The sequence below is a fragment of the Lithobates pipiens genome, unplaced genomic scaffold (assembly GCF_037356315.1).
Source record: "Lithobates pipiens isolate NorthernLeopardFrog02 unplaced genomic scaffold, aLitPip1_a1.2 Scaffold_3, whole genome shotgun sequence".
In the NCBI taxonomy this organism is placed as follows: Eukaryota; Metazoa; Chordata; class Amphibia; order Anura; family Ranidae; genus Lithobates; species Lithobates pipiens.
This window is the reverse complement of record NW_027507790.1, coordinates 148,109,005-148,130,806: the sequence shown is the minus strand read 5'-3', so window position 1 is coordinate 148,130,806 and position 21,802 is coordinate 148,109,005. Positions and strand designations below refer to the sequence as shown.

Here is a 21,802-nt window from a genome sequence, read left to right as displayed (position 1 = left end):
GCCGGTTCACATGTAATTCAAATCGGATGCAGTAGTTCACACTAGTGTTAGATCTCTGAAGAGCAATCTGGAATTACATGAATATTAAAAGGGCATTTGCCAGTGGACAAGGATGCATTATGTTGCCACCTCACAGCCTGTTCTTACACCTAAAAGACCACACTACTGCATCACAACCGATTGGATTGTATGGGGTTGCAGGGCTGTTGCGACATGGCCCTATTCTTCAATTCTTGCAGTGGCCACGATGCAAAGCATTGTGACTGGGGCATGTGAACTTCCCCATCAGCTGCTTTTACAACTTAGGCTGGAGTGGTTGACACCTCCTATGTGCATAAATGCATACCATGCAAACATTTTGATAGTGATGGAAAGGTTTGTGGATGGGCCATAACTGATCCATTCACTTGTACTTTCATTACTTAGTGTGAGAGGACTACAAAGAAAGGAGGAGTAGATGTGAATATCTTTGGGATAGACTCCGGTGAAAAGAATCTACTCACTGGCTTATGTTTTTCAGTGACCCCCAGCAGTGGGATTTCCCCCACTGTAATTATTGGCTCTCTTCCCCTAAACACACACTGAACCTTCCCCTGCAGCAGCAGCTGTCTCACTCATTCTGCTGCACTGTCTTTATTGGAAAACTCAGAATCAAATAGAAGGAAGAACCCTTATAAGGACTATAGCAAGTAGGTACACTTAGGAACTGATGGAGGCGATAGGCGATATAACCCACCATCATCCACCCTAAGCTGAAAAATATTTTTTTTGTTAGGTAAATTGACCATTTAGAAACAAAAAAACCTAGCAGAAAAAAAAATGCACTAATAAGGTGTTAAAATGACAGCAAGTATTCACTGTCACAGTACAATGAACAGCTGTCAGGATCTAGCATAAGCCTGTACGAAGCCTGATCATTTCACAGTGACACTGTTAATTAATGATTTTATACAATTGACATGACGAGAACAGTCACTAAACCAAGAACAAAGGCTTACTTCAATTAACTGATCGTCATTTTTGGCATGTAAATGTCTAAGGAGATACCAGCGGGCGACGGCAGCAATCGTTTCACTGCATCCAGTTTGATAAACGACTTTCTCCAATAATTGCCGAGTTTTCCTGGTGATGAACAAAACACAAACATAACAATTCAATGCTTTCTTCTTCCAGACTCTCAGTGATATTTTTTTAAATTAAAGAATAAAGTATAAAAGGAAAAAAAAAAAAAGGGTAAAGTTGAAGAAGAGCATTAACTCAAGCAGAACATAATAGAAGCTGAAGCGGAAAAAAAAAAAAGACGTGTGCGGAGAATGGTTCAAACGAAAATGTTGAGATTGGCTGGCTGCCATTTGTTCACTGAGGGGTACTAAGATCACATTGATCACAGCTGCACTCTTAGCACTTGTTAATATGAATCATAAACCTATTTGTTTTAAGGTGCAATCCAATCAAACATTAAAATCATTTTTCTAAATTCAGTTAGGGGACACAATTTTCCCACTGAGTGCCTCTAATTCCATTCTGCTGTTCATACTGTGCAGCTGGCTAACCTGCTAGCTAAATCCTTTTAGCTGCTGCTGTCGTCATCTTCTAAAACAGCTCTGAAGTGGAGCCTCAAAAAGAAAAGGCAGCACTATTTAATGTACCACCACCATCTCTGTAAGGCCTGTCTCCCTCTCTACAAATAATGGAGCAGAAGAGAGGTTTCACAACACACAATCATGTGACTAATCTGCAAACTCACACAGAACCCCAATAAGGCCAGCTACATTACATTTACTAAGCGTCATTCATAGGTGAAGGAAACGTGTCTTTACAAGTTCATCTTCCCAAATATGCCGCTGCCAAGTCTTTTCTCTTCTGGACTTCAAAGTGGGAGTGCCTTTCTTTGGGTGCCTACATTGCTGTCTGGGTGATGTGGACACTTCCCAATGGCTGTCGAGCAGTGAGGACCTCTCCGGGTCCAGTAGAATGCAGTGGTGTAATGTCACAATGAGGGGTGGCAAGAGGCCCGGTTTTAGAATAGCCAGCCTTAATTCCTGGAAGAGGCACTATGAAGGGTCACTCAATAACAGGCATGAGAACAATACCCAGCCATAGTAAAATGACGTCCTTGACTTTGGGAGGGGGGGGGGGGTATCTGAATGATGCCAGCAGCTAGAGGCATCATTCAGATATTCTTTGCAGCCAGTGATTCTGTGCATGATAAGAACGATCATAGCGGCAGTTAAGCTGCTTGATAGTTCTTATAGGTGACGGGAGGGGACATCCCCTCCCACCGCCATCCGGAGCTTCCCCAGGCTCTCCCGTGCCATCGGGGGCCTGGAGAAAGAATCGGCTAGCACCAGATGAGGACGATAGAGATTCCGGTGACCAGATGGTCACCAGTCATCTCTATGAACATCGGAGGCCCGGGAGCGATGTTATGATGTCACGCCCGGGTATCCGTAAATAAACAAAGCCGCGATCGCGGCTGTCAGCATGAGATCGGTGAATTTTTTTTCCCGATCTCATGCTTTCCAGCCTGGAGGAGAGATGTGGGGTCTTATTGACTCTACACCTCTCCATAAAGAGGACCTGTCACATAGATTCCTATCACAAGGGATGTTTACATTCCTTGTAATAGGAATAAAAGTGATTAAAAAAAATGTAAAAAAAAAAAATTAAGTAAAAGAAAGAAATAAATAAAAAGGGTGTCTACTAAAAAAAAAAACAAAAAAAAAAACAAAATGCTTGGGGGTTCTGAGTGATTTTTTTTAGCAAAGAAATTATGATTTTACATGAAGGACAGAAGTGCCATAATAGGCCCGTATTGAAGTGGTTAAACAATAAATAAAAATAAAAGGTAGAGGGTTTGTTTTAAATTTTAGTCAGACACACCTCCTGTTTGCCTTTACTGTGCGAGTCTGAGCGCTTCTACTCTAGGCCCTCGCCAATAAGAGTCACACTAAACACAACTGAACATATGGGCAAGTCTTCCTCAGCATGGCATCAGTTAACCATATCTCCATGATATTGCCATTTCATGGGGAAATGCTTGCCTTTCACAGCACAGAGAATTCGTAAATCGAAGATTAAAACTTTTAGGTTAGTAGTGCAAAACTGAAAGAACAAATACTGCGCTGTTCCTATTAAGGGCAAAGCAACAAGTTCACTCCGACACAGGCTACCTGCAGCAAGAGCTGCCTCTCATTCAAATCCCTGCCCCTCCGTTCACAAAAAAAAAAAATCCAGGAGAAAAAGCCCAACTTGAAGCTTACGCACAGTTTAGGAATCCCCACCATGTGACATTGCTGGATGAAAAGCAGATTGCAAGTACTAGCACTGTATTGCAGGAGGCAGGGGACTGGATTGCATGCTCCCACATACTCAAAGTACATAGTATTTTCTTTTGCTCACAGAGTGAAACCTCAGTGGCAGGAGAGAGAAGGGAAGACAAGTATAAGCTGAAGGAGCCAGTATTAAAGCGAATATTAAAAAAAAACATGGCCTTACAAGTTGGCTTTAAAAATTTCACTAATATAAATTCCAAGAAAACATCTTGATATTTTTTTCTACACAAATAAGAACTATCAGAGAAATATTCAATGTACTGCAATGCATCAAAATCTCTGCCAGAATGAGATCACAGATGGCCAGTGCTGCGGTAAAGTGTGTAACACGGAGTTCTGAGCACTAGGCTGAAGATTATTGCCAACTGTCAGCTCTATAAAACAAAGGTTTGATACTCTCTGAAAACAACTGTGGTCAGCGCTGATCACAAAAGTAGATGAATGAGCACCAAATTTATCTAGAGGTGGGCAGGAACATTTGGCATCATTACTAAAGATATATAGCGGAGGAGGAGAGAGGGGAACCCCTGTACGGGGAGTGGGAGTAGAGTAGTTTGCATCAGTTCAGTTTTTTTTTCTACATATGAATAAATTCACACTGCCACCTCTGTATCTTTCTCTAAAATAGATATATTGCTTGCATAGAACAACTAATAGGTAGAAAAACCTCCAGTCTTCTTCCATTTACTTTTACAATGTTTATTAATGCTTTTTAAATCAACAGCGTAAACATCTAAATGGAAAAAAAAAAATGAATATGGCTTTTGTGATTTCCCAAATATTGAATTCTTCTACAGACACTCTCCTGCATAACAATCCTCTGTGTTTTTTCCTTGGTATATATGTTTATTTGACCACTTTAATGGCATGAATATTAACATATCCAAGTCTTTTTCCACTTTGATTACAAAAAAAGCTCTATGTAGCAGAGGGGTCCTCATCCTATGTAGCAGAGCATCCCAGAGAGAGCCCGGAAAAAGTCCTGGAATTTATACATCTCCCAGGCTCCTCTCATACAGATTCAGGGATCTCTGATCCATGATCCAGTTTGGGTCTTGGTCCTCTCCCCCAGGTCAATTTAAACTCCCCTGAGACAGACAGCCAGTGCTCTTGGCCTGGGAACCTCAGACAACCGCTTTCTAGGAGAGCAAAAGGTTGGTAAAAGCCATTGAGCTGTGTATGTGGAAGCCAACAAGCTGTAGGCTTGCTTGGCCTGGTAGTTAGGACCTGTAAAAATTGTATAGTTAGTGCCGAGACACGGCTAGGTTTTTGTTTGGCTATTTTTGTTCCTATTTGTTTTTCTGGATCCCTGTACAGCACCCGTATATAGACTTGTATTATCACAAATAAACACTGCACTGTTTTTCACTACCTCACTTTATTTGGTACCTGTGCCTGAAAGACTGCTCATCCCAGGGAGCTTTGTACCTGCTACCTGTCCCCCAGGTTAATATATATATATATATATATATACACATATATATATACACACACATACATACATATATACACACACACACACACACACACACACACACACACACACACACACACACACACAGTATCCCACAGAAGTGAGTACACCCCTCACATTTTAGTAAATATTTTATTATATCTTTTCATGTGACAACACTGAAAAAATTACACTTTGCTACAATATAAAGTAGTGAGTGTACAGCTTGCATAACCATGTAAATTTGCTGTCCCCTGAAAATAGCTCAACACAGCCTTTAATGTCTAAACCGCTGGCCAAAAAAAAGGTGAGTACACCCCTAAGTGAAAACGTCCAAATTGGGCCCAATCAGCCATTTTCCCTCCCCAGTGTCATATGACTCGTTAATGTTACAAGGTCTAAGGTGTGTTAAATTGGGTGCTATCACTCTCACTCTGTCATTCTGGTCACTTGAAGTTCAACATGGCACCTCATGACAAAGAACTGTCTGAGGATCTGAAAAAAATAATTGTTGCTCTACATAAAGATGGCTTAGGCCTGTGATGGCAAACCTTGGCACCCCAGATGTTTTGGAACTACATTTCCCATGATGCTTAACTACACTGCACAGTGCATGAGCATTATGGGAAATGTAGTTCCAAAACATCTGGGGTGCCAAGGTTCGCCATCACTGGCCTAGGCTATAAGAAGATTGCCAAGACCCTAAAACTGAGCTGCAGCACGGTGGCCAAGACCATACAGCGGTTTAACAGGACAGGTTCCACTCAGAACAGGCCTCGCCATGGTGGACCAGAGACGTTGAGTGCAGGTGCTCAGCGTCATATCCAGAGGGTGTTTTCAGGAAGTAGACGTATGAGTACTGCCAGCATTGCTGCAGAGGTTGAAGGGGTGGGAGATCAGCCTGTCAGTGCTCAGACCAAATGCCCAGAAGGAAGCCTCTACTAAAGATGATGCACAAGAAAGCCCACAAACAGTTTGTTGAAGGCAAGCAGACTAAGGACATAGATTACTGGAACCATGTCCTGTGGTCTGATGAGACCAAGATAAACTTATTTGGTTCAGATGATTTCAAGCGTGTGTGGTGGCAACCAGGTAAGGAGTACAAAGACAAGTGTGTCTTGCCTACAGTCAAGCATGGTGGTGGGAGTGTCATGGTCGAAGGCTGCATGAGTGCTGCCGGCACTGGGGAGGCTACAGTTCTTTGAGGGAACCACGAATGCCAACATGTACTGTGACTGTGAAGCAGAGCCTTTTTCGGTAGCATAATGCTCTGCAACACAAAAAGGTAGCAGCCTATAAACCAGGGTCTATGAATATCCAGCCTGTGTCCTGAACTGTACAATTAAAACATTACTTTTGGTCTTGGCTTCTATGCACAACCAGTTTTGCAAAGATACCGTCCTTTGATCATATGGCCAGTCCCTCACAACGGGGTCCTGAATTGTACGTGTACATTCGCTTGCATTAAAGGGCTTAACTGCTTGCCAACCGCACTATAGCCGAATGAAGGCTGCAGGGCGGTTGGATAACTCTGGGAGGGTGTACTATGACGTCCTCCCAGAATCCCGCTCTTGCATGCCCCCGGGAACATCCGTGACCCGGCACATCATGGTAAACACCCGCTGATAGTGGGCGTTTACCATGTGAAACAAACCGGCGTCACATCCGTTTCCTCTCTCTCCTCCCCATACCTATTGGTACAGTGCAAGGGGAGAGATCAGTGGCAGCAGCGCAGTGGGCTAGATGTGTAGTTCCCACCGCGCTGCTCTGTGCTCATTCCAGCCATCCATCCTCAGCATACCCATCCATCCATGCTCAGCCATCCATTCTCATCCATCGATGCTCAGCATATTCATCCATCCATGTTCAGCCATCCATACTGAGCATACTCACCCATACTCATCCATCCATGCTCCGCATACTCATCCATTTATCCATACTCAGCACACTCATCCATCCATACTCATCCATCCATACTCATCCACCCATGCTCAGCCATCCACACTGAGCATACTCATCCATCCATCCATGCTTAGCCATCCATACTCAGCAAACCATCCATGCTCAGCCATCCATACTGAGAATACTCATCCATCCATCCATCCATGCTTAGCCATCCATACTCAGCAAACCATCCACGCTCAGCCATCCCATCCATCCCCATCCATAATTAGCCATACTCAATGGTATGTACATGCTATGTGTTAAAAAGGCAGAGTGGCGTGCTGACGTCATTGCTGTCTAGGACGGGTGTTTGCCAGCCGGCCGGCATTTCTTTACAAGCTTTTAATATTTCTACAAATGTAAGTGCAATATTTTTGCTTATAAACTGTGTTATATGGGCTTACACTATGGTGAGTTTTCCTTTTTCATTGGGATCGTGATTGCTGCTTACTGGTCTGCCCTTTGAGTTTGGATCGTTTGGCTTGCCCTCATTTTAACAACAGCCGATTCCTGCCATGGATGTCTGGAGGTTGATTTGGCGCCACAGATTTAATACTACAGGCCCTGTATCGCTTACACTCTGGTAAGCGCATATGTTGCGTGGTGGAGGTTCACAAGCACTGGTGTTTGTTTGCACAGAAGAATTTGATTAAGTCACCATTTTCACTTCATTCACTGGACTTTTGATATAATTACTTTATTTCTTTTATTTTAGGATTTATTATCATGTATTTATCACGTATTACACATTTATTTAATCACATGTTCATTCAGGAGTATGATGTTATATTTTATTATGGTGATTTTGTGGTGTAATTTTTTGTCATATATTACATTATTCTAGCTTAACTTTATGCGTAGCTATATTCTATGTTTTGGCTATGGTTTTTGTAGATATCTTACAAATTTGAGCTGCAGCAATATTTTTTGTGATTTATTTATTTAGTTTTTAGTGCAGTATCTAACTCTTTTTTCTATTTTTCTATGTGTTAAAAACATTGTGTAATTGGACAACGTTGTTTAAAAAAAACAAAAAGCCGTTTTCATTTTCTTTACACATTTTCCAAAAAATGACATGTTCAAAAGACTCATTATGCCTCATAGATTATACATTGGGTTGTTTTCTTTCCAAAATGGGGGTAATTTTTGGGGCGTCTCCATTGTCCTGGCTCTCCAGGGCCTTCAAAAGTGTAAGATATAGTCAAGAACGTATATGTATAATTTATGCTCCAAGAATGCCTGATGGCGCTTGTGACAGACCTAGCCGGGAAAGAGGCTGTTGGAGGAGACTGAATGCCAACCTCTTGAATTGTGATTATGGGCCCTGGCATTTGGGGGAATGGTGCTCTTTTTGAGCTGTATACCTGGGGACCCCTGAGGTGTTACTTGGATTCAGGTCCATGCCGCCCCCCAGGACACACAGACTCTGGATATGTATATGCCATATTAGCAATAGACTGAATCACACTGTTGGATGCTAATGTCATCAACTCCAGCCACCTGTCTGTTGTGTAAATGAGTCTAGTCTGGCTTGTAAGAATATCCCACACAATGTTGTTGTGCTAATTAACCCTGTGTTGATGTTTATGGTAATGTGTATTGAATAGTCAGTCAGTGAGCTAGGAGACGTACCCTGAAAAGTCTTATCTCTCAGTCAACTAGTCTGGGTCAATGATCAGATAATTAGCTCATGATAATTAGGTTAGGTTTTAGTCATCTTGCTGTATATATTTGTGGGAGATCTCAAATAAAAGACTATTCCTGATGTACTCCAAGACTGGTGTTGTCTAGTTCTTGGAGGTCCCTATAGCCAGATCCATTTAACTCTTGTTCCAGGACTTAGGAAGCGGTATACGGACGGAAGCACTCAAGCGGAGTGTGGGGGATAGGTTCCATCACAGCGCTCCCTGCATGTTGGGCCTCTGTATGTGGCCACAGTGTGTAAAAGTCTCACACATGTGGTATTGCCATACTCAGGAGTAGCAGAATGTGTTTTGGGGTGTAGTCTGTGCTATGCATATGCTGTGTGAGAAATAACCTGCTATAACAAATTTTGTGAAAAAAAAAGAAAAAAAGAAAATCTTGATTTTGCAAAGAATTGTGGGGAAAAAAAAATACAAAAACTCACCATGCCTCTTACTAAATACCTTGGAATGTCTACTTCACAAAAAGGGGTTATTTGGGGGGTATTTGTACTTTCCTGGCTTGTTAGGGTCTCAAGAAATTAGATAGGCCATCGGTATTTCAGGTGTGATCAATTTTCAAAGATTGGCACCATAGCGTATGGACTCTATAACTTTCACAAAGACCAAATAATATACACCGATTTGGGTTATTCTTTCCAAAGATATGTAGCGGTATAAATATGGCCAAAATATATGAAGAAAAAATACTAATGTGCAAAATTTTATAACAGAAACAAAAGAAAAATGCATTTTTTTTTTCACAGAATTTTTTGTCTTTTTTCTTTTATAGCGCAAAAAATAAAAAAAAACAGCGGTGATTAAATACCACCAAAAGAAAGCTCTGTGTGTGTGTGAAAAAAGGACAAAAATGTCATAAAGATACAGTGTTGCATGACTGAGTAATTGTCATTCATAGTGTGAGAGCACCGTAAGCTGAAAATTGGTCTGGTTAGGAAGGGGGTTTAAGTGCCCAGTGGATAAGTGGTTAAAGAGGAGCAGAGACGAGTGTTAGCTGCCAGGGGAGCAAGGAATGAGGCAAGTATGGCTCTTTGTTATACACCCCTAGACTAAATTAACATTAGATCCTTAGTATCCAGGACATTTGGGGGAAGGGGTTGAACCTGGATATCATTTTTATAAGCTTACCAGAATGCAGCTATAACTCTGAAAGTATTTAAACTAAACAATTTGCCTGACAGGCCGGAAACCATCACTCAAAAAGAGTTGTCAGCAAAGTCAGCCTACATGTTTCTTTCAATACAGGTTTCCTCTAAATAAGTCTGCATGAGTCATTTCTAAAGAACCTACTATATTTGTTACCATCAATGAGAAAATACTTAACCCCCAAAACTACAATTTTAAGGAGTAAAATCATTAAATCCCTGTGCTTTATTTAGACACATTTCCAAGTTTTCTTGACACCATGGTGACTGTGTGATTCATAAGTTAAAATTAGAAACTACAAAGAATAAAGTAAAATCCAGCACTGAACAGGGGACAGTACCTGTTTAATCTCAGCAGTCTTAGACACAGCCTGGTTAGGGTGTACAGAATTATTCTCGGCATTACTCTTTTTGCTCCTAATGAAACATCTTACTGGAGTGTGTATTATCTGGCCCGAGGGTTTGACAGGACACAAGAGCTATGAATAAATCCATCATCTCCTAATACATTAAATCAGCTGTATGGGGTGCCAAAGATTCAATCCAAAGCCTTTTCATAAGCAGAGTGGCAGTCATTTCTGTCTTTCAGTACCCATGAAAAGGCTGGTTTCACAATTTTGATTTGTTTAAAAATAAATGAACAAGCGGGAAGATGATAGCAGAGAATTGCCATAGTTGTGCATCAGTTAAGGATGAATTTACTTATGAGTTTCCCCCCCTTGATAATTTAGTCAGGTTTTGTGATTAATCCCATTTTTTTGGAAGCCTCAATTAAAATGTACTGCCACACTCAAGCTTGATTACTGCCAAACCTGTTTGATCAAGAAATCACTTTAAAAAAATGACAGGTATCAGTCTGGAAAAGCTTACAAAAGGCATTTCTAAGGCTTTGGGACTCCAGCTAACCACGATGAGAGCCATTATCCACAAATGGGGAAAACTAGGAACAGTGGTGAACCTTCCCAGGAGTGGAGGGCCTACCAAAATTACTCCAAGAGCACAACCATAACTCATATAGTAGGTCATAAAAGAACCAAGAACAACATCTAAAGAACTACAGGCCTCACTTGCCCCAGTTAAGGTCAGTGTTCATGATTCAACAATAAGAGACTAGGCAAAAATATGGGAGAGTTTCAAGGTATAAGCCACCTTTGACCAAAAAAAATAAAATAAATAAAAGGCTCGTCTTACATTTTCCGAAAACATTCTGATTATCCCCAAGACTTTTGGGGAAATATTCTGTGGACTGATGAGAGAAAAGTTGAACTTTTTGGAGGGTGTTCGTCCTTTTACATCTGGCGTAAAACTAATGCCGTGTATACACGACCGGACTTTGATGGACTCAAGTCCTTCGGACTTTCGTCAGACTTCCGTCTAATCGGACAGGTCTACACACAATCACACCAAAGTCCGACGGATTCGACTGTGATGACGTACGACCAGACTAGAATAAGGAAGTTCATAGCCAGTAGCTGCCCTAGTGTCGGTTTTCATCCGTCGGACTAGTAAACAGACAAACTGATTTTTTTACTGGACTCGAGTCCGTCGGAAAGATTTGAAACGCTCTAAATCTAAAGTCCATCTGATTTTTCAACAGCAAAGGTCCGATGAAGCCCACACACGGTTGTATTTTCCGACAGATTCATTCCGTTGGACCTTTGCTGTCGAAAAGTTTGGCCATGTGTGTACACGGCATACAGCATTTCATAAAAATATCATCATACCAACAGTCAAACATCGCAGTAGTGTGAGTCTGGGGCTGGCCTAAGAAAAAAAATAAAAAAAATTAAGGTTTAGGAGTGGCCTAGTCAAAGTCTGGACTTTTTTTTAGGTTAATAATAAACATGTTTTACTTACCTGCTCTGTGCAGTAGTTTTCCACAGAGCAGCCCTGATCCTCCTTTTCTCGGGGTCCTTTTCTGGTGCTCCTGGCTCCTCCCTCCCGCAAAGTGCCCCCACAACAAGCAGCTTGCTATGGGGGCACCTGAGCTTAGCCACTGCTCTGTGTGTCCATTCAGACAAGGAGCGGTGCTCCCCCCCCCCATTTTGATTGACAGCAGTGGGAGCCAATGGCACCTGCTTGGTGTCTCAGGCAATCGGGAGAGTGTGTACCGAACAGCCGGGTCTTTTATGCAATTTCGTTGGCTCGAATGGGGCTCAGGTAAGTATTAGGGTGGGCTGCTGCATGCAGAAGTTTTTTTTATCTTAATGCATAGAATGCATTTAGATAAAGAAAACCTTCCATCTTTAGAACCACTTAAACAGGCTGTTAATGCTCAAACCCTCTAATGTGGCTGAATTAAAACAATTCTGCAAAGAAGAGTAGCCCAAAATTCCTCCACAGCGATGTGAAAGACGTTATAGAAAAACGCTTGATTGCAGTTGTTGCCCCCAAGGGTGACATAACCAGTTAATAGGTTGAAGGGGTAATTACTTTTTCACATAGGGCCAGGCAAGTTTGGACAGCTCTTTTCTCCTAATATAAGAAATCATATAAAAACAGCATTTTGTATTTACTCGGGTTATCTTTGTGTAATATTAACCACTTAATCATTTATATCGTGATATCTCCAGGAGTGTATGCTTCATATAAAGTCCCACCTTCCTTCCTTTTTATTAACCCCTTAAGGTCCGAGCCTCTTTTTGAGATTTTGTGTTTACTGTTCATTTTTTTTTGCTAGAAAATTACTTAAAAAAAAAAAATAAAAAAAATAAAAACAATATATAATGTTTGGGGGTTCTAACACCCTAGAGAAAAAAATAGCAGTCGTTGCAATACTTTGTCACACCGCATTTACGCAGCAGTTATAGAAGCGCATTTAGCCCCAAAGTTAGCCCATTTTTTTTTTTATATATTGTAAAAGACATTACATCTAGTAAATTCATACCCAACATGTCACGCTTCAAAATTGCGCACACTCGCGGAATGGCGACAAACGTTTACCCTTAAAAATCTCCATAGGCGATGTTTAAACAATTCAACAGGTTGCATGTTTTGAGTTACAGAGGAGGTATAGGGCTAGAATTATTGCTTTCGCTCTAACAATCGCAGTGATAAATCACGTGTGGTTTGAACCGTATACATATGCGGGCGCTTCTCACGTATGCATTCGCTTCTGCACGAGAGCTCGGCGGGACGGGGCGCTTTAAACAGTTTTTCTTTTCTTATTTATTTTACTTTTATTTTTTTTTTACACTGTTCTTATAAAAATAAAATTGTGTCACTTTTATTTCTATTACAAGGGATGTAAACATCCCTTGTAATAGAAAAAAAAGCATGACAGGACCTCTTAACCACTTGCTTACTGGGCACTTAAACCCCCCTCCTGTCCAGACCAATTTTCAGCTTTCAGCGCTGTCGCACTTTGAATGACAATTGCAACACTGTACCCAAATTAAATTTTTATCATTTTTTCCCCCCACAAATAGAGCTTTCTTTTGGCGGTATTTGATCACCTCTGCAGTTTAAATTTTTTGTTAAAAAAATTGAAAGACCAAATTAAAATTTTTTTGCAAACCGGTAATTTTTCTCCTTCATTGTGGTACACTGATCAGGTGGCAGTGATGGGCACCGATGGGTGACACTTGTGGGCATTGATAGGCAACACTGGTGGGCAGTGGCAGGTGACAATGACAGGTGGCACTGGCAGGGGGTACTGAATGGCACAGAGGAGGCAGATGTGCCTCCTTCCTCTTCGGGACCGATGTCCCTTTAACATAAGCTGACAGCTGATCACATGTAAGGGGCCAGGAAAGGCCCCTTACTAGGATCGGTGATCAGCCGAGTCTCAGTGACTCGGTGATCACAGTGCGCTCCCCGCGCGCCCTGCAGGGCGCACTTAGGGAGCGTGCACAGGGGAGGACATCCTACGACGGCCTCCCAGAAATCGAGGCCCACGCTGTAGCCGTCATTCGCCTATGGCCCGGACCTCAAGTGGTTAAATATGAGATCTGGGGTCAAAAAGACCTCAGATCTCATTTATGCTAAAATGCAATAAAGAAAAAAAATTTCCCTTTTAAGAGTTATGGGCAGAAGTGACTTTTTGACGTTGCTTCTGCCCTACAATGGTATGGAGACGAGTGGGGACCATCTTCCCCTCACTTGTCTGTATACCAAGCCAGGGAGTAGACATGATCGCCCCCGCCGCTGCTGGCGGCTCTGGTAAGCGGTGGAGGGAGGGAGATGAATCCGCCGCAGAGACCACTTATCCGAAAACGGACCGCTCAATGAAGAAGAGGATATTCCTCTTCAAAGTGTTGACATATATCATCGTTAGCTGGTCTGAAAGTGGTTAAAATTTGTTTGATGATCTGAATCATTTAAGGGTTACAGATATGCAAAAGAAGATCAGGAAGAGGGCAAATACTTTTTCAGAGCACTGTATGTCCCAAATAAGGGGACACCAAAGAATAAATGCACTATAAATGATTTGCATGGGTTCCTTTTTGAGACAAATAGCAGATAGGCCAGAACTCCAGATGAAAGCTTCTTCACTGACATAAACAAACATAGGGAACCTATGCACTGCAGGACTACTACATAAAAGTGAAGTAAAGCATTATGTTACCTTAATAAAGGGGTCCTGCGGGGCCCTGAAATATCAGATTTCCTAGGTTTATTTCAGTAAAGACCCATTTCATCACATATTCTGGGGTACTGGCCTGTGTTACTCAACATTACAGTACCTCTCTTTCCAATGCATGCATTTCAGACTTTAGTGGTCTGAATGTGGAATGAATTGTATCACATTGGCCAGACAAGACTGTTTTTTTTTTGTCTGTGCATTACTTCTACTGTACTTTTACAACAATCCGACAACAGAGGATCTCTCTGATAAAGACTTTTGACCAACATTATGACAGAAGTGCCACTGCCGAGCAGATTGCCCATGTGAGAATGTAATGACTTCCATGCATGATGTCACCTCAGCAAAAACTGTTCTCTATGCTGAATGAGGGTCCCTATACACAAAGACCATTTGCTGACTACAGAAATCAACTTAAAAGCTTTTTTAGATGTCTGCTAACAGTCAGCAACCTGTCAGCAAGTATTGAATCAGTGTTTACATTAGAAAGGGACTGTCTCTATGGTCAATTTTGTACAAAATGCCCTTGAAAGCAAATAAAAGCAGAAAACTTCAGGTAGGAACAGGACCAGTGACAAGGTACTGGTGAGTTGGACCCATTACAGGCTCAATATGTCCAATAAGCACTATTCATGTTCAAACTGAAGAATACCAAATCAGATTTCATGTAACTGTGGTTAGATGTGAAAAATCTTTAAATAATATAGGTGGCTCCAGGCGGCTGCAGTTTGGACATCTTTACACTGGCTCACTGTATAAGTCCATTAGTGTTACATTTTTTTCATTTTCATTCAAATAGCTCTGATGCACAGTATGATGGCAGTAGCTGATCCTTGCCATTTCATTATAAGCATTATTAAGCTTTCCCAAAAAGTAAACAAGCTGCTATAAAAGACAGTGGGAGCATCAGACAGTTTGTAATTTATGCAGACGTCGCATTGTGTATATTTTCACATTAGGTCATTACAATACATCACTGCTGCCATATTCTCTACACTGTAAGCTCCATCATGGACAAGGAGCCCATTAACCCGCCTGCAATAATAATAAGTATGGTCACCACATTTTAGAGAACAAATCATTGTAACATTAACTTTACTATATTTCATATTACTTTATATCACTTATGTGGTTGGTCTCCCCAACAGCGGCTCTGTGAATCAGCGGTATAATGAACAATAAATAGATCCTAACTCCTGCTGCAGTAGCAACACTGATTAAATCTTACATTTCATACAAAAGAAAATAATGACTGCCAAACAAAAAAAGGAGCTACTTATGCCAGCAAAAGCACAGTTGACTCCCCAAAATGGCAATTTTCTAGATAATGAGAAAGGGTTCATATAAATTAAAATACAGAGAACAAGACAAATTACTGTATGTCATATCTTAACACCAGGCAGATATAAGAGACAGAAATACTGTAGTTCTGCATGCATGAATACATCATTAGGGGCCCATTCACATCAGAAACTGCGTGTCTGTGCATACAGTGTGACTTGCATTCGAGGCGCGTTTTTTATGCACACTTGTATGCATTTGAGGTGCATTTTTCATAAGCTTGCAATTTCGTTGAGGTCACTTCTGTCTTCTTTTGACTTTTATGTGCACTGCGTTTACATGCATTTGGGTGTGTTCTGTGCATTTGCAGTGCAGAAAAATGCAGCTTGTATTTTATTTACACTGCACCGCAAAAGTGTGAACTATGCCCATAAGATAACCTGGATTTTGGATTGTCTATGGCAGATGGAGTGTAGTCAAAAATGCATCCCACTGCATCTGTTGTGAACGGGCCCTTAGGTCTCTTTTCACAAGGCTGTTTTTTCATCTGTTCATTGACAGATGAAAAACGGACAACAATGCATGTCTATGGACAAACGCATGTAAATGGATATCTGTTAAGATCATTTTTTTTTTTTAAACAGATCATAGCTTTATTTTTACGTGCAAAAAAATGGAAGCAAACCTAAACGGACAAATAATACCTTTTTGCATTGGTTGTTAGGTGCCTGTGTTTTGTCGATTTGTGCCCTCTGTGGAAAAGTGCCCTCGGATGCGCAAAATGGAAGGGCATGCAAACTTATTTTCCAATTGGCTGTTGCGCAATGTGCACATCCGTAGGAGACTTTTTGAGACGGAAGCACATGCGCACATCCGTAGGAGACTTTTTGAGACGGAAGATACTATTTAACGGGCACAATCGAATGCTATGCAAACAGCAGAGGGACACTGTATTTGTCATATTGTGCCTCGTTGTTGCGGCACGGATTTACAGTGTGCTCAAGGTCCACTTTTATCTGTGTTGCAGGGCGGGTTTGGTGTGTTGAACGGCAGGTTTTGCCTCTGTCTAAGGGTGGGTTGCAACACAGACAAAACCTGCCCTTCAACACGCCCACAAACCGCCCTGCAACAGCAAGGCTTAATCTGACAACTACGGTGTCCCTCCACTCTTTGTATAGCCTTCAACTGTGCCCATGAAATGGTATCTCACGTCGAAAAAAGCCTCCTATGATGTGCACATGTGCTATGGTGATGTCACGCCAGCTGATAGGGAAATCATCGGGAGTGCCCTTCTGTTCTGCACATGCGTGGACACTTTGACGGTGGGCCCTATTCAATAGAACACCGGCACTTACCGGGGTCCTAACAACCAATCACTGCTTTCTGCTGTCAGTGGGCAATTCCTCGCTGTAAGCAGAATGTAAACAGCAGAGGGGACATGTGTACAGCATGAGAGGGGCAGTGTTTACAGAGTGTGGGGAGAGTGTACACGGAGGATCTGTCACTTGCCGACAGCAAATTACATTGTCAGTTCTCCCTGCCAATTAAGTAAAGGGGCAGGGTCTTCCCGTGACATCACCTGGATCTATCATTGGCTGGCTCCAAATCAACGCACGCGGCCCCACTGCTAGAGTAGGCAAAGTTTACTTTAGTGGCAAGGCAGAATGACAGCTCTGCTTCTCCAGATGCTAAAATATACAAAGGGGTGGGGTCACCAGGTGATTTCACAGGATGACCCTGTCCCTGTAATGTTGCAACCAGCAAGTGACAGAACCTCTGTGTACAAGGAATGCCATGACAAGAGGTAACAGCTGCATGCAGAGCTACAAATTACAGTTTTCAGAATTTGACTAAATAAACAAAAAGATGCTAAAAAAAAAAAAAAAAAAAAAAAAAAAAAGAAGACCTAATAGTTTAACGCAATAGGTCCTGGAGGCACATTTTGCATGTACCTTTGTAAGACAACCCAATAGCAAACCTCCAGGCTTAGCTGGGCCCAACATACTATACGTGTTCCTAAAAAGACCATACAATGTGCACTAAAACAAACAGCAGTCTTACAAAGCAATATCTGTGGTCTTGGATGACACCAATAATAGACTGCTAGAGGAGTTGTGCCCCATAAGCTTAAAGTAGTTGTAAACCTCAGACATGAAATATTAACAAAGCATTTCCCTCTATAGTGTGTACTTGTCTCAACTAAGAGCACCAAGTGTTGATTCTCTGCTGCTTTGTTACTCTGCTATCAGCATGAATCGCTTCTCACAGGTTTGCCTGACACCAAGAGAAAAAAGGTGACAGGGGAGTGAGTACACAGTACACAGTGTGATGGGCAGTCTGTAAAGTGTAACTTTAGCTCTCTCCCTCCTGTTTTCGGATAGCTCAGACAAGTTTTATAAATTCAAAACGGGTTTAGAGAAGACTGCAGAAAAAGGAGGATTTGTTGTATCTTTGTGTATCGCCCGAGGCCAGTCACTTCACTAAGTAAAAGTTTACAACCTCTTTAAAGCGGAGTTCCACCCAAAAGTGGAAGTTCTGCTTTAACCTCCCTGGCGGTATCCCCGAGCGTGACTCTGGGTTGATTTTTTTCTGTCAGGAGCGGTAATCCCGAGCCACTCTCAGGGTAACATTGCAGAGCTGTCCTCCCCTGTGATCGCCGGCGAGATCACGGCATCTCACTTCCTGATTCCGTTCCCTGCGAGCAGCAGCAGCGCATGGGAGCGGAACTGGGCGGGAATTTCAAAATGTCAATATAACACAAACACATAAAAAGAGGTGATACACTGTAATCTGAGAGGATTACACTGTATCATTTCTATCTGACTGATAACTGTACAGTGCCCCTTGCCTCCAATAAATTATATCTAACATGGCATCAAAAAAGCACCACTTCGCTACAAAATCGCCTTTGGACCAGCTGAGTGACAGCGGCAGCGACGCGGAGTTGCTCGCAGAACTGAGCAATAGTGAGTCGTGGGGAGATTTGTCGTCTGACACAGTTCTGGCAAGTGATAGCGGTGATGATCCTGCACTTGACCTCAGCGATGTGCACACTTGGTGCCCTATTGACTGCGATACAGACAAGGTAGCGCCGCCAAGATTCCCCTTCACTGGATCACCTGGGATGAAGGTAGATGTGGAGCGTGACAACTCTGGCATACCTGCAATTATTCCTCTCTGAGGATGTAACTGAAAAAATTCATCCCCTGATGAAGTCACGTGACCCGTGACGAACACGCGTCGGGAATTACCGCTACCGGAAGTGACGTTGGTCGAGCTCGCTGCTCGTTTTTTACATTGCCTTCTATTACCCTATGTTTGCGAGTACCTGAAATATATTTTTTCAATAAATACTGCACTTTCTTAAATTACTACACTATGGGGCATCCTTCCTTTATTTTTTAACCCTATATACTTGGCATGAAACTACCTGCGGCAAACACCCCAAGTATCCTTTAAAGAGGCCACGCACCATATAGCGAGTAGGAGAGGGACGCCAAACAGGAATTGCCATACTAGGATCCATAAAGGGAAAGACCTCCAGGAATATCTAAAGACACACTTAATACATGCTGTAACCTTACAGCAGTAAGGTAAGGGGACATCCATATATTTACCACCTGGGATTACACCGAACCTCGTGGGATCACCCTTACCATTACCTATTGGATTGAGGATCACTCAGCATGATTTTTACACCTATAGTTTATTTTATGCGATTTTCGATTTGAAGTTCACCTATGCTTTATGCGACTTATGTTATAGTCGCTACACAACGTATTTGCACTTTATGCGACTTTGTATAGCTAGCACTTTACTTCACTTTATACACGTGTATTGACATTCGATATAAATATTTCTTCGTCAATTTTGACCACTGTTTAAACTTAAAAAGTTTTTTTTTTTTTTTTTTTCACTTGAATTTAGTTTTTAGCACTATTGCACCTTGCCATTGTATTTTTTAACCTATTGGTCTTTTTACGTTATTTTAATTTATTCTTTGTTTTCCACTTATTGGTGCACTTACCACTTTAATATCATCAATGGTTATGAATAATTTTGTAGTGATGTGTATACTAAATCACTGATGCTTGGTACCATACGATTATTATATTTTTTTCTTTCTCGTTTATTCTTTGACATTCTAGTAGCCATCATCTATTTACCTATATTTACGCTCTTTTCATTTATTATAATCACCCTTGTTGGTTTTTATTTGAATTTTACTTACAAGTTCACATAACACACAATTTTTTTAAACTTCTATAGTTTTTAGTACAGCGCATCACTATTTCTGTATCTATCTAACTGAAAAAATTGTCACAGAGAAATCGCTACCAACAGCAGCAATCCGCTACGCTGCATGCCAGATTTTCCCAAAGCAGAAAGTGGGAACCGGTGACCAAAGAGGACATCTGGCAGTTTCTGGGACTCATTCTTCAGGGGGTGGTGGGGAAACTGCTCCAGAAATTGTACTGGACCACCAATAAATTACTGGCCACTCTGTTTTTTGGCACCGTGATGTCCTAATACCGGTATTCCCTCATCATGAAGTATTTCCACTTCACAAACAATGAGGAGTTTGATGAGGCCACGCATCCTGCACCCAAACTAAAAAAAATCTGGGCGGTATGCCAAATTATCATGACCAATTTCCAGCGGACCTACGTGCCAGAAAGGGACATCAGCGTGGATGAAAGTTTGATGGCCTACAAGGGACGCCTAAGTTGGATACAGTTTATTGCATCCAGTAGAGCACGGTTTGACATCAAATCCTACATACTCTGCGAGTCATCTACTGGGTACATCTGGAATTCGGTCATTTACACCGGTAAAGGCACGAAGTTCAACCCCAGGTACAGCGGCTATGGGATGGGCACATAATCAGTCCTTACACTGCTGGAGCCAATGCTGAACCAGGGATATTGTGTGACCATGGACAATTTCTACACATCTCCGGAAGTGTTTGAGGTTTTGCTACAAAACAAGACTGATGCCTATGGTACCGTTAGGCCTAACCGATGTGACATGCCATCTATGTTTGGCAAGAAAAAACAAAAAAACAGAGAAATGGTTGCCTGGCAGAAGGGTAAGATGATGGTAATGCGATGGCGAGACAAGGACGTGTGTCTCATGAGCACTGTGCATAATACCTCCACTGCCATGGTCCACACAAAAGGTGGGAAAGATGTGCTGAAGCCGCAAGTCGTGATGGACTATAATTGCACTATGGGAGGGGTCGACAGAGACGATCAGGCAATGACATTTTAAGCAGCAAAAAAAATTCTAAAAAGATTTTCCGGCATCTTCTGGAACACATATATTTTATACAGAGCAAAGAGTGACAAGCCTCTTGTTCATGCTGATTTTATCTGGAAGGTGGCTGAGCAGATTTTTGTCAAACACCAAACACCATCAGTAGCTGTAAACAGACCTGCACAATGTGCTGTTGACGTTGCCAACCCAGAAAACCTAACAGGTCGTCACTTTATGGACTACATACCGCCAACCGCAAAAAAGGCAGCACCTACCAGGATGTGCGTGGTTTGCTGTTCAAAGAGAGATAGCAGTGGAAAGAAAGTCCGAAAAGAAAGCAGGTTCCATTGTCCGGATTGTGATGTTGGACTGTGTGCTGTACCTCGTTTCAAAATGTATCACACTCAGGATGTTTATTGAGTTTTCTTTGTTTGACAAATTTCATAATTTCACATTACATTATTGAAAATTATATTATTTATTAGATTATAATTCATGATTTTGTGTTTCAAACTTTATCACATCTGGGATGTCTACTAGAGTCTTGTTTCGTCAGGTTTAAGTAAATAATTACTAAGAATTGCAGGCCTATAATACATAACACCAAATTTACATTCAAAAAAATTGTACTGCTTTTGGTACAAAATTCCTGACATAATCATACCGCCAGGGAGGTTAAGCATTCTTAACCCCCTTACATGCCACATTTGGCATGTCATTATTTTGGCATGTATCCAGCTTCCACTTCCGCTTGAGCCGCCTAGGTGGCTCGAGTGGAAGTTCTCCTCTCCCCCTTTCTCCCTGCAGTCTTCTGGAACACAGGTCCCAGAAGATTGCCCGGCCATTGAGGAGGCGCAGTGCAACTTGCGCATGCGCAGTTTGCACCAGGCTGTGAAGCCGCAAGCTGTCGCAGGTAGGTGCTCACATGCGTCGGGGAGAGAAGAGGAGAATCAAGGGTTTGGGCAGCCGCATCGCTGGATCGTGGGAAAGGGGAGTGTGTGTTTATTAAAAGTCAGCAGTTATACTTTTTGTAGCTGCTGACTTTTAACAAACACAAAAACTACTGGAACTTTACTTTAAAGTGGATGTAAACACGAAAA

General features: G+C 41.9%; 1 protein-coding gene across 5 annotated transcripts in view; it reads right to left on the bottom strand.

Annotated features, from left to right (window-relative positions):
- Positions 1 to 21,802, bottom strand: part of SKIC3 (SKI3 subunit of superkiller complex) — a 204,780-nt gene that overhangs the window by 4,821 nt on the left and 178,157 nt on the right. For all 5 annotated transcript variants that reach the window (XM_077462372.1, XM_077462378.1, XM_077462373.1 and 2 more), the window contains exon 40: positions 999 to 1,122. In XM_077462372.1, the coding sequence (XP_077318498.1) occupies positions 999 to 1,122 (124 nt within the window). The remainder of the gene's footprint in view (positions 1 to 998; positions 1,123 to 21,802) is intronic.